General features: G+C 32.7%; 1 protein-coding gene across 1 annotated transcript; it reads right to left on the reverse strand.

The window, feature by feature from the left end:
• Window positions 1-369: 369 nt before the first annotated feature.
• LOC105953756 (putative disease resistance protein At4g33300) lies at window positions 370-8,140 on the reverse strand. The gene is made up of 2 exons (XM_088811948.1): window positions 7,720-8,140; window positions 370-1,762 (listed from the first exon to the last, which is right to left on the reverse strand). Exons 1-2 carry the CDS (start codon window positions 8,035-8,037, stop codon window positions 1,727-1,729), a joined length of 354 nt encoding a protein of 117 aa, XP_088668074.1. The 5' UTR covers window positions 8,038-8,140; the 3' UTR covers window positions 370-1,726.
• Between the last annotated feature and the right edge of the window lie 5,084 nt (window positions 8,141-13,224).

Below are 13,224 nucleotides of genomic sequence, written 5' to 3' on the forward strand. Positions count from 1 at the left end.
CTGGTGAATCACAAGATCCATATGGAAACGAAGCAGATATTTCAATTGATGGCATCATCAATAATGTAAAACAATCCATTACGGAACAAATTCAAAGTTCCACTACAGCCAAAGGGAAAGAGAGAATGGAGAAATAATTGAGTTCGAGTCCCTACCACCTTTCACAATGGTTTAGCGAATCTTCTTTTTCAAAAAAACGACACTTTAATAAAGCAAATGCTACACTTTTTTTTTTTAATTTCGATTAGGTTTAAATTAAAAAAAAAAGTGTAGCATTTGCTTTATTAAAGTGTCGTTTTTTTGAAAAAGAAGATTCCCTATACCATTATGAAAGGTGGTAGGGACCCGAACGCAATTATTTCTCCATTCTTTATTTCCCTTTGGCTGTGGTGGAACTTTGAATTTGTTCCGTAATGGATTGTTTCACATTACTGATGATGTCATCAATTGAAATATCTGCTTCGTTTCCATATGAATCTTGTGATTCATCAGGATTGCAATATTCTTCATCATCATGTGAAGAGGTGGCCATGGAAATGTCAGAATGATACTCAGTTCCAAAATTTCTTACCAAGTCTTTTTTTACTTCTTCCATGTAAGAAGCAATTAATTCTTTGTCAATCATTTGTCATCTGTGGAAGTTTAATTTCCTTGAGAGATGTTGAAACGGGCTGGGGGCTTCCCTTTGTTGCTTCAACTGGATTTGTTTTTTATATTCTTGGATATGACCCTAGATCTTATCAATAGTTTCTTGTCCTTCAATGACACCATGCTCATTTTTCCTGAGCATTCTTTTCCAAAATTTAGTGTAAGTTGCCCTTTTTATACAGGGTATATTTTGTGGGTATGACCCAACTCTGGTTCCCATTTCCAGATCCATGGAATACTAAACTCAATAAAGAAGTGAAAAAAGGGCATTCTCTCAATCCACTTACTAGTATGTTCAGCTTCAATAAGAGTTGGTGAAATTTTCACCCATTCTGCATAGAGACCTCTATAAGGTTCTGGTAAAATTTTTACAGTCGGGCCAAAAGATAGCCATCATTGGGATAACCAATTCGGAATATCCTTTTTATAAACATTAGGACAAATTTTGAAGAACCAAGTATGTTTTCTTACTGGGTTCTCATATAAAAAAAGCTTTATTAAATGCTTCGACATAATCCCAATAATTGTACTTAACCTGGATTTTTTGGTCAGGTCTGAAATATTCTTTTTCTCCTAGGGTACTTAACCCCCATTCTTCTGCACATATTATCTGCTTAATGATTACTTTGCTGAAGCTATAAGCTTGTGTATTTTTCCCTGGATAAAAGTGTGAAAATTCACAGAGGCTAATACTTTTAGAATATTTTCATAATGATTTCGTTGTTTGTATGAACCAGCAGTAAATGATGTCGTATTAAGATATCTATCCATAAGGTGCCATATTTCACCTTTCCATCGAAGATCTTTATCTTCTAAGAGTAATATTACCTCCTTGCATGTATTCCGCTCATAGGGTAAATCATCAGATTCTACCTCATCTTCCAGGACAACATTAGCATAAGAAGGGTTGTTTTGACTGGTATTACCATGCTTTGCTTTGAATTCCATAAATTCTTTAAATAAAAGTTCATCTCCTCCTTTTAAAGTATTACTTGAAGAGGATGATGTAATATTGGCAATATTCTCGGCTATGAGCCTTTGATTCCCATGTTGGGCAATTGTTCTTCCTCCTCTTCCTCTATAAGAGGAATTTCCCCGTCCGCGGTGGCTCATCCTAAAAATATAAAATGATCAAGCTATTAGCTGTTTATTAAGAAGTAATATCTGGACTATAGTCCATTTGCCAATCAAGCCTTTTGAGAATATCATCTCGCTCCCTGTAAATAGACATGCCATAGGACATCTTTGATCAAAGTCATTCATTATTGTAAATATTCACGGGTTAAAAAGTCAGGAAGATTATTTTCAGTTCTTTTTTTACAAATTATATCAAAATTAAAAGGGGCTAATTCGGCTTGCCACCTTGCAAACATTTGCTGAAAACATCATGTTTAAAATCTTTTTTAAACATTTATTTTTTTGCTTGACAATCAGTCTTAATTATAAATTTCTGATTATATAAATCATCTTGGAATTTTAAAACACACTTTAGAATAGCTAAAATTTCCTTAGCTATAGTAGCATAATTCTTCTGACTATTATTCCATTTTCCTGAATGGAATCTAACAAGATATTCTTGTTTATCATTTGGAGAAACTTGTTTAAGGATACCTTCGTAACCTATTTCTGAGCCATCAGTCTCAATATTTTTTTCCCAATTTGGGTTAGCTAACATGAGACAAGGAAGATTAGTGACTTTGTCCTTAATTTTCTGAACAGCCTGAGTATGATTCTCAGTCCAAGGTTTTGGATTTTTCTTAAGCCTATCATATAGGATAGCAGTATAATAAGCAAGATTTTTAATATAGAGGGATATATAATTTAAACTACCTAAGAATCTTTGAAGCTGAATTTTGTCAGTCAGCTCGTCAGGGAATTTAGAGGCAAATTCAATACTTCTATTAATAGGGATAATTTTGCCTTTTTCAATATTATAACCAAGAAATCTAACTTGTGTTTGAAAAAGTTGCATTTTAGGTTTAGATATAACTAAACCGTTTTGAGTAATAATTTTCTTGAAAATATCCAAGTGTTTAAAATGGATTTCAATATTTTTAGTAAACACCAAAATATCATCGATATAAACAATGATAAAATCACTATAAGGATTAAAAATATCATTCATAATATTTTGAAATTCTGAAGGGGCATTCTTCAGACCAAAAGGCATACTTTTCCATCCATATTGACCAAATGGAACATTAAAAGCAGTTTTATAAACATCTTTTTCATGAATTTTGATTTGCCAATATCCAGATTTTAAATAAAATTTTGAAAAAATCAAGGCATCATGAAGCCTATCAAGTAAATCTTTCTTATTAGGGATCGGGTATCTAATCCATTTTAAAGCAGTATTCAAAGGTTTATAGTTAATGACTAACCTGAGAACACCTCTTTCTTGTTCAGCATGTTTATTAACATAGAAAGTTGTGCAAGACCATGGAGATTTAGAGGGTCTTATTAACCCTTTATTCTGCAAAGTTTCAATCTCTTTTTTGCATAGCTCAAGATAGTCCTTATTCGTTTGACAAGGCCTAGCCTTAGTTGGAATTTTTTTCTCATCAAAATTATCCTCATAAGGAAGTGAGACAATATATTTTTTCCTATCCCAAAAAGCATTTGAATGATCATTACTGATTTGTAAAGAAAACTGATTATTAAGAACTTTTATCTTATCCTGTAATTTAGGATTTTGAATAGTTTCATCAACATTTAAAATACTTTTCTCTTGTTTAAGAAAATTAATTTGATTTTCTTTATACTTTATAAAAGAATCTTTTATTTGATTTAGGATTCTAGTAAATGGTTCAGTAACGAAATGAAAAATAATTCTTTGCCATCAAAGGTTCCTATGAAACCTTGTTCATCAATTCTTTTTATTGGAAAGATTTTCTTTAAAAAAAGGGGTTCCTAGTATAACTTGGTTTGTGATATTTTTGACTAGTAAAAAACTAGTGGGGATGCAAACTTTATTTTTGCAAATAAACGTTTTTGGAATCTTAAAATTGATTTCCATTTTGACCATTTGCAGAACTTAAAGAATGAGTTGTTTTATGAAAGTATTTTGTAGGAATGATTCCTTCATGTATGCAATTTAAATCTGCACCACTATCAACAAGAGCTATAAAATATTTTTTATAATCATGATCAATAAGAAGAGAGATTTTTATAAACCATTTCTGAGAAGTTACCATCTCTAAATTGCCTAAGAAACTATCATCCTCAGGAAGAGTATTTTAATAATCAAAATTAACAAGGGGTTGTTTTCCTTTACTAAAAATCTCCAATTTGAAAACTCTTTCTTTAAGGTTTTCATTAAAACTTTTCAAACTTTTGATCTCATTTTTTAGATTAGAAACCTCAATTACTAAATCATTAGAATTAATTGAGGTTTTATTAACTAGCTTTTGTTTTAGCATTCTTTTTACTACTGCCATAGTATATGGATCAGAAGATTTTTGCACAAAATCATTAGGTTTGGTTGGAGGATCTTTTTCTCCTAAAAGATCAAGAAATTTTTGATCGAATTTCAGGATCTTTAACAGATCTTAAAATATCTACGAGATTATCATTATTAAGAACATTAATTTCTTGAAATTGTGAAATAGTTTGATAAAGGTTATTACCTTCTTTCTGGGTCGGAGCTATATTCCTTGTCACAGGTTAAACTATTTTTACAAGGCTCACAGTCTTCACTATCAGAAGAGCTACTCTCATTATTCAGGGCTTCAAGCCCTTCCATAGGCACTCCCTCTTCATTAGAATCAGAATGAAGAAGTAACTTACTAAGAGTTTCTTTGAGATCATTACCAATATCTAAATTGTTGAGTTTTTTCTTAACCCAACATTTATTAGCATAATGCCCAATTTTTCCACATTTTCTACAAACAACAGGGGGCGCATTGGCTCTCCTTTGTTCCTTTCTAGATTCTCTTTTTTCTCGTCTTTTCCTATGTTTCCTTTTAGAAAACTCATGAGATTTATCGTCTTTCTTGTGCTTCTTAGCCTTGCTATTATCCTGACTAGTAGATGGATTTTCTATTCCAAACTGGCCACAAAATTGACCTAGCTGTTTCTTCTCATTAAGATTATGCTTCTTAATTTGCTGGCTTAATTTTATCTCATTACACAAAGCCAAGCCCTCCTGAATGCAAGTTCCTATTAACTTACTATAATTATAATTATCATAATTTATATTAACATCTCATTTTCTAAGGTTTTTTCTAATCATTTCAGCAGATAAGGGAGGTAATCCATCAATAAATTTGGATTTCCAGTGAAGACTATTAGACTCAAAAAGTTCCATAACCCTGCTAAGAAAAGTGTGTTTGTACCACCTAAAAGATGTAAGGGTACGACATCGTAAATTCTGGAGTAAAGTCCTAAGATTATCACTATTATCAGACCATGTTCCAGTAAAGTGTTTAATAATATTAATAATTAAAGTATAGACAGAATTTTCAACTTGTCTACCATTTTCATCTTTAACCATATTTAAGATATCATTTTTATTACTCAGGGTAAGATAATTATCCCACCAACCTTTAAGTTGTCCGGTAAAACCCCCTATAATCATATTATCTATAGCTCTATCAGAATTACCATTGTTCTTGCATATAGTGCTATACATGAGCATCCTATGGACAGCATTATAAATCTGTCTCTCAGTAAAACCATCAATATCCATTCGTAAATATATTTACCACTATAGGAATTATTAACAATATACTCTTGCTCTTCAAAAAGAACATCCTGGGGAGTAGGCCTAGGATAATAATACATCCTTTGGGTAGGCTTATCAGCATATTTTGTTAATCTATTTTAGGACATTATTTTGATAATTATCATTATCACTCATATCGCATTCAAACTCATTATTAAATTTTTAATAGAAAGATTCTTGAATTTTTCATCAAGCATTTTTTCAAGTTCAGACATCGATTTTAATTTAAAATCCTTAACATCTGAAGGAGGTTGGATACTAGGAATAGCAATGCTTTCTTGAATAAAGTTTTACCAATATGAAATGAACTTTTGAGTTCATTTATGCTAGAAATATGTTTTTCTACCCTAACATGTAAAGACATAATTTGTTCTCCAACAACAATTAAATAAATTTACTAAATTTTTTTTGTTTTATTAAACCATTAATATGAGCAATAGTAATAGGTAAGACTTCACTATCAAGAAGTTTTTGGAAAGCAGTATAATACCTAGTTTCAGTTTCTTTTTCAATTTGAAAAGATTGAGAAGGAGGGAAAATTGTTTTTAAAACCTTTCCATTTTGAGAATACTTATATTCTCTTTCAATAACAGAAATATAATTTTCAGCATAATTGGTTATAAACCATGGGACAAAAGATATTTTAATATTTTTCTCCGAAAGATCATTATAAAAAATTTCTTGAAATATTTTTCTATCTTCTTTTGTAAAGTTTTCAAAAAACCATTTTTTGAATAGTTCCCATCTGGGAAGATTGAATTGTTGTTGAATAAGTTTTCTTGCCGGTGATCCCGGGCTAAAATCAATTTTTGATTTAAAATCCATTAAACAGAAAAAATCATTTCGGATGCAGTCATGTCTGCTTCAACTCTATATATACCCCTAACAATATTGTCAGGATGAATTCTTAATTCTTCAACTGTATCAGGAACAGCATCATCAAAAGATTTTTCTGTTTCTCTGATTTGAGAAGTGGAACACCTAGAAGGGGACTTAACCTCATAATCGAGAGGAGATATATGATAATAGGAAGAACTGGATCTAGAAAGACGTGATCTAGATTTTTGCTCTCGAGAATATTTAGATTTATCAAAATTGATGACAATGTTTCCCTCAGGAATTTGCACTATATTAGTAGCTTTATCCTGAGTATTAGGAAGAGCAGGAACAGCTCTTTCTATGATCCAATTTTCTGAGAATGTTATTTCATTCCATTTGATAGATCCTCTAGTAATGATTTCAGATCTACTAAAATTAGTTTCTATAAGAATGGTTTCATTTAATGGTTTTGTCAACAATTTGACAGTGGGGATTCAAGGTATGAAGAGGTTTGTAATAGATTCTATAACAAACACATATAACTTCAGATCCTGGAGCATGAGTTTAAATATTTAATGTTAAAGTATCCAGAATATTAATATCAGTTAGAGATAACTGTAAATTAGGATAAATATTAAAATAAACCGGGCCATGGGCCAAACTGGACTGTATAATACCCATCAACGATTGTTTCCAATCTAAATTTCTACCGTCTCTTAGAGCTGCTATAAAGTTTTCTGGTAACCCTTGTAAGGTTAGAGGTTTAAAAGCAACATGAACTAATCCAATATGGATGAACTTGTATAATCTTTTATATTTATTCAGATCTCTATTACTGAGTAATTTTACTATTACTATTACTATTACTATTACTATTACTATTATTCATATCTCTATTACTGACTAATCTTACTATTACTATTACTATTACTAGAAGAAGAAAGATAAATTGGGAGGAGAGAGAGTGTAGATATTAATGAGGAGAGAGAAATGGGGGAGAGTATAAATATTAATGAGGAGTAATGAATAGAAGGAGAGAGAAATGAGTTGGTGGAATAAAATATATAGGTTAGTTAGTAGGTTTTAGTAGGTTTGAAAATTGAAAAAAATATGAATAGTGTATTTCCAATAGAAATTTGAGAAGAAAAAATGGGATTTTCTGGATAAAATTATCAAATAAACATGATCTCAGTTTTATGAATAGTATAAAACTGCAAATTGATTTTGGAAATAGAAACAAATATCCCCTCTCTATTTTTTCAGTAACCTATAATGTAAAATACAAAATAAGATAGATATTTAATGTGTGAATTTAGGGGAAAAAATCGGATTTGTTTTTTTGGAAATATTTTCAGAAATTAAAATTAGGGTCAGAATTCGGAATCTATTATGTATTCCAATTCCTTTAACAAATACGAAAGAACAAGACTCGAAACTTTTGAAATTCGGAGTAAATATCAATGATCCAAAATCGAAAATATTTGGATCGCATTGGAATCGGCGGAATTCGGAAATTTCGTTCAAATTACCTGCTTAACCAATTCCTTATCACCGCTAAGAGGGATCGAAGTTTGCCCAAAAGCAAAGTGACAGAACAAGGATATAGCCTCATTCTCGGTCAGCAAATTCATTTCATAGGAGCAATCAACAACCGAAGGAGGGAACTTCAACCGCGAAACGACTAGGATTTTGCAACCGGGGATCTTCATCAATAGTTGTTCGAGCATCGACAGTGTCCAAACATCGTCAAGAACCAATAGGGCTCGTGCAGAATTTCCGACTTGGTATTGAAAGTTTATTTGTGGAAATCTGTTGCTATTATCCATAATGGAATTCCCTGATACCATTCTCCAATTTTTTGACCTCAATTGCTCCACATTCGGAGATTGAGACACAGTGAGAAAGAACACCCTGTTATTGAAATAGCCTGCGGGAATTAACAAACGGAATCAATTGTTAAAACACTTCACTTCTTTAAGTAGTGTGATTAATCTCTAAAGCAAACAGGACATAAAAATGTTAGGTTACGGTTGCCACTAGTAAGTCCTATTGACTAAATAGTGAGATGCTACAACTGGTGAAATACATCGGGTGATTTTAAACCATAGATTTTTACAAATAGACATAACCACTAACTAAGCACACATACATATGCAGGGGCGGAACCATGATGAAAATGTAGGAGGGCTAGCTAAAATTTCGGGGTTCACAAGACATTGCAAAAATAAGTTTATATTGATATGTTTTAATTAAAATGTCATATATATTATAATTTTATCGTATTTTAAGCATGACAAAAAATTCTAAATTAATTAAAATTATTCTAATAATGTATCGTACTTAATATTTGGAGATTCATGGCATCGTCTCATATTAATTTTTAGAGTTATTGATAAAAAAAAATTTTAGAGTTATTAATAATACAAGTTTTCACCATTTTATTTTATATTTTTATATAATATATATATATATATATATATATATATATATATATATATATATATATATATATATATATATATATATATATATATATAGAACTTGGGTGATAATTTTCGTTTGTAGAAATTGATTGAATAAAAATAATTTGTTCAATTTTATCTTATGAGCAATAATTTATTATTAGTGGGCCAAAAAGATGTAATAATAATAATGATGGCCCTCTAGGAAGTTTAGAGAGCAATAATTGTAACAAAGGCGAAAAAGTATTCGGCCCGTTAAGGTAGCGGATCCGGGCCTGGTGTCCACAAGGAACCAACCCTCATTGGAGTTGAAATTCTCACACTGCGGCTGCCAGAATTCGTTCCTAGAACCTGATACCAACTTACCACCTCCGGAACCAGTTGAGCTATACCCATGCGGGCTAGAGAGCAATAATTGTGGGCATTGATAAATGTATTTCAGCTTTTTGTTGTATTACTTCACATATATTTTATTTGGGATGTGATAAATATTGTTTCAGCTTAAATAATATCGTTTCAACTTCAAAAGTAATTTTCACAATTTTTAAGATTGAATTTATCAAAACTTAAAACACGGAATTAATAGTTGTGTAGGTTAGCATTCTAATCCAACTCGGATCATCAAGATTGAAGGTGGGGTGTGAAATATATGCATGAATCAAAGAACACTATCGCAATATTTGATTTTATGGGTTATCGAAAGCTCATTGATCATACAATGCACACCTGGAATCTTCCTTTAATATCGAGTATCTTCTGGCCCATTGATCGAGACCGCGTTCTAGTTGCCCCCGTTGGAAGCTCACATATACGAGATAAGGTGATATGCATTTTTCGACGCATGGTAAGTTTACTGTAATGTAGAGTTGTTCCGAAGATAGATAATTTCCTCCCCATTTTGTTGTGTGTGTGTTGGAACAGAAGAGACTACTCTGCATGTCTTCCATGAGAGTAGAGGCATTGGCAAGGTCCGGAGTGAATATCATTTTCATATTCCTCCGTTCGAAGGACGCCACTCTGTGTGGAACTGGATGGAGCATCTTCGCGACTCTCTTTATCCCCTGAGTTTTATCTGTGTGCTAGGGTTCTATTATGGAAAATATGGGAGAACATAAATCAAGAGATTCATGGAGAACAAGATATCTCGACCCACGACATATAGCTAGTTGGAGCGTTGTTTATCTTCATGCATTTTATCATGCGTAAATTAAGACAGTCAATTTTCTGCCCACAAAATATCCTACTGTTTGGAGTCCGCCTCCAATAGATTCCATTAAGATGAATGTTGACGCTACTTTTCCTCCAGGAGAAGCTCATTTTGTTGTTTCCATGGTAGCAAGGGATGATAGAGGAAATTGCATATGGTGGAAAGTAATGAAGATCGTGGGCAAACCGAGAGTGGTGGACGACGAGGCATGTGTGTGCTACAAGCAGTGGTGCAAATGAAGGGATGGACCTCGATCATTATAGAAAGTGACAACTTGAGAGTTATCGAAGCTCTTCAGCAAGGTGGTGCATCAACATCATCTTTTAGGGCTCTAGGGAAGAATGTAATCATTTGGCATTTTATTTTCAGCATTGTTCTTTCCTGTTTATAATTAAACGTTTATAATTAAACGCTCAGGCAACAACCTTGCTCATGCATTAGTTAAAATATGTCGGACTTATGGGATGTGAGGGTTCTATCCTCCCTTTTGACTGTAGCATTTTTTGCTTAATAATATTATCTTCTTCTAAAAAAAGTTTAAAATGTAACTTTGTCTATACATAATTTTTCACCCGATATCCGATCTAGTTGTATCAAGTCAAGTTAGAAACCTATATCAAAGGACTACAATTTTCATGTTTGAATTTTTTCCAAAATAAGACTAAGAAAAAGTAAAAAGTTACGTTTAAAATCATAACCGATATTAGTAGAATTGAAAGAAGTAAAGAACATTTAATATTTCAGATTTTATTTTAGACAGTCGAACTTGCACCATCTCCTCATTTTCTACAGGGTCGGAATGTTTATATAACCATCTAATGTAGTAAACTATATACACTTATATTTTTAAAAAACAAAATACACTTAATAACAAACAACACATTATATATATATATATATATGTTTGAAAATATATATCTTCACATATAATATAAAGTTTGGAATATATTCGTGTGGCTCAATTTCTTAAAAAAAATACTGATCACTATATCGTTATCAACATTATTTGTTAAAAAATATATTTTTTAAATCATTTAGTATTTGAATACTCATTCAATTATGTAGTTCTTGCTAATTTTACGAATTGTTTCTCACGAAGCAATTGTTGGCTGGTTGCTACTTATGGACTAAATTATTAGTATGGAGAGGGACAATATTTATTAAAAAAAATACAGGAATCATTTTAAAGTTGTGGCTATGCTTTAAAAAAATGGGAAATGTGGGATAACCCCCTACTTTTGAAAATATATATGAGAAGGCCCAATGTTTTTTTCTCTCTAAGGCAAAAGCCCAGATTCTGAACTTAATTAGGTAGACCCCCTGAGGACATAGGATATGACTATTTTACCCTTATTTTATGTTTTTTTGGGCAAGGAAATTTCCTAACTGTAGAGAAGGAAGCAGCTTATTTTTCTCCCTCCTCCCGGCCGTGTTTTTCACGGTGATTTCTCTCTCGCGCTTTCTCCATCTCAATCGCTTCCTTATACGATTGGGTAGGGTTTCGGATTTTTGGGTGTTTTAGCGTGATTTGCGATCGTGGTTCAGCTTTCACCATCTCAATCGCTTCCTTAAGGTTCGTTTTTTAATTTTTTTTGCAGAGATTTCATGGCTCGTTTTTGTTTATGATCATGATGTGCGGCTGGGTGTTCATTGATTTTTGAATTGTAATTATGCGTTTTCCTGTGTTTTTGTACGGTTTGGGGTTTTTATTCGTCGATTGTGTTTGTGTTTATGCATTTCGATATTAGATTGTTTTTTGATATGTTTAGAGATTTGTAATTATATATACCATAGTAGTCATGTTTAGCATCGTAGACCTGTTGCATATACAAAATTGTGTCGGTTTGATTTTTTCAGAATTTTGTATTTGATATATACCAGAGTAGTCATGTTTAGTATCATACACCTGTTATATACCAGAGTAGTCATGTTTAGCATCATACACCTGTTTTATATCAGAGTAGTCATATACAGAATTGCTTTTTTGAATTTGTTTGTGTATATTTTTTGATTTGTATTGGTATACACAAGAGTAGTCATATTTAGTATCATAGATCTGGTGCATGTCAGGGTAGTTAAATATATGTTACAGTAGTCATATACAGTACTTTTTGTTTACAGGTCCAGAATGTCTACAAATATTGTACTAATAATGAGGTTTGGAGAATTATTTGGTGTGAGAAAATGTGTTACTTCATTTGGATTTCAAGAGTTGGTTGGATGTGTAAGGGCCAAATGGGGCTCATTGCACCAGAACACCATGTCTCTCACGTATACGGTTGTTGGTCATGGGGAGGGTGTGTTGTGTGATGATGACGATGTGTTTTACATGTTGTCGTTAGCGCGCGAGATGTCTCTTGATCGTGTTGAAGTGAGTGTTAAACAAAGAGAGGGAGTTGTTCCTGATGTGGTATCAAGTGTATCATGTTTGTCTAATCGGGCACAGCTGCATGATGAGGTTGCGTTCGAATTTGGTCAAGGTAGTTGAATCAATCACTTGCAAAATGCTGGAATGTGTGGTCAAACTCAGTTGATGAGTGCCAACTGGGCTGATTTGATCAAGGATGTTGGTCAAGTTTTTCGTGGAGGTCCTGTGGAGTTTAGGAAAGCTTTATGCATGTATTCGGTGGAAACTGCATTTGAATTTACATACGTTAAGAATGAGCGTGTACGTGTCATAGCTGAATGCAAACACAGGACAGTAAAGAACTGTATGTGGAGGATACACGCATCAGTTGAGAAGGCCAATGGTTATTTTTATATAAAGAAATTTGAGAAGCATCACACTTGTGGATCTTCTTTTGGGTCGTCAAGGCAGAATAGAATGACGTCTGACATTATTGCTAGTATGATAGTTAATTTGGTACGAGCGAAGCCAGACATGGTTGCTAATGATGTTGTTGTGGATATGAAGCTGAATTATGGAGTCGACATTAGCTATTATGTGGCTTGGAGGTCTATCACGGCAGGGAAGCAACATGTTTTTGGTGATGATACTAGTTCATACTCACACTTACCGTCGTACTTTGAAGAACTTGGTCGTACCAATCCGGATAGCGTTTACAATCTTGATATCGATGTAGATACGATGAAGTTTTGACGATTTTTTTTTGCTTTTGGTGCATGCTTGTCGGGTTTTAAGTCATGTCGACCGTCACTCTCCCTGGATGGAACACTTCTGCACAACAAACACAAGGGCATTTTGTTAACTGCAATTGGGCAAGATGGTCATAATAGTAAGTTTATGTACCTTTTAATGTGATTTATGAATATATATGACTATATATGACTATATATTACTAAGGCTGTTGTTGTTTCCTTTTTTTACACAGAATTGTACCCAGTTGCATTTGGCATAGTTAGTG

This window comes from Erythranthe guttata, chromosome 13, assembly GCF_056151865.1.
Source record: "Erythranthe guttata isolate IM_541 chromosome 13, IM_541, whole genome shotgun sequence".
Taxonomy (NCBI): domain Eukaryota; kingdom Viridiplantae; phylum Streptophyta; class Magnoliopsida; order Lamiales; family Phrymaceae; genus Erythranthe; species Erythranthe guttata.

Excerpts from the sequence above, each read along its gene's own strand:
- LOC105953756 (XM_088811948.1), bottom strand. The coding sequence starts at position 8,037 with ATGGTATCAGGGAATTCCATTATGGATAATAGCAACAGATTTCCACAA. Across the intron at positions 1,763-7,719 it reads ATAAGGAATTGGTTAAGCAG|GATGAGCCACCGCGGACGGG; the intron begins GTAATTTGAACG and ends TTATATTTTTAG.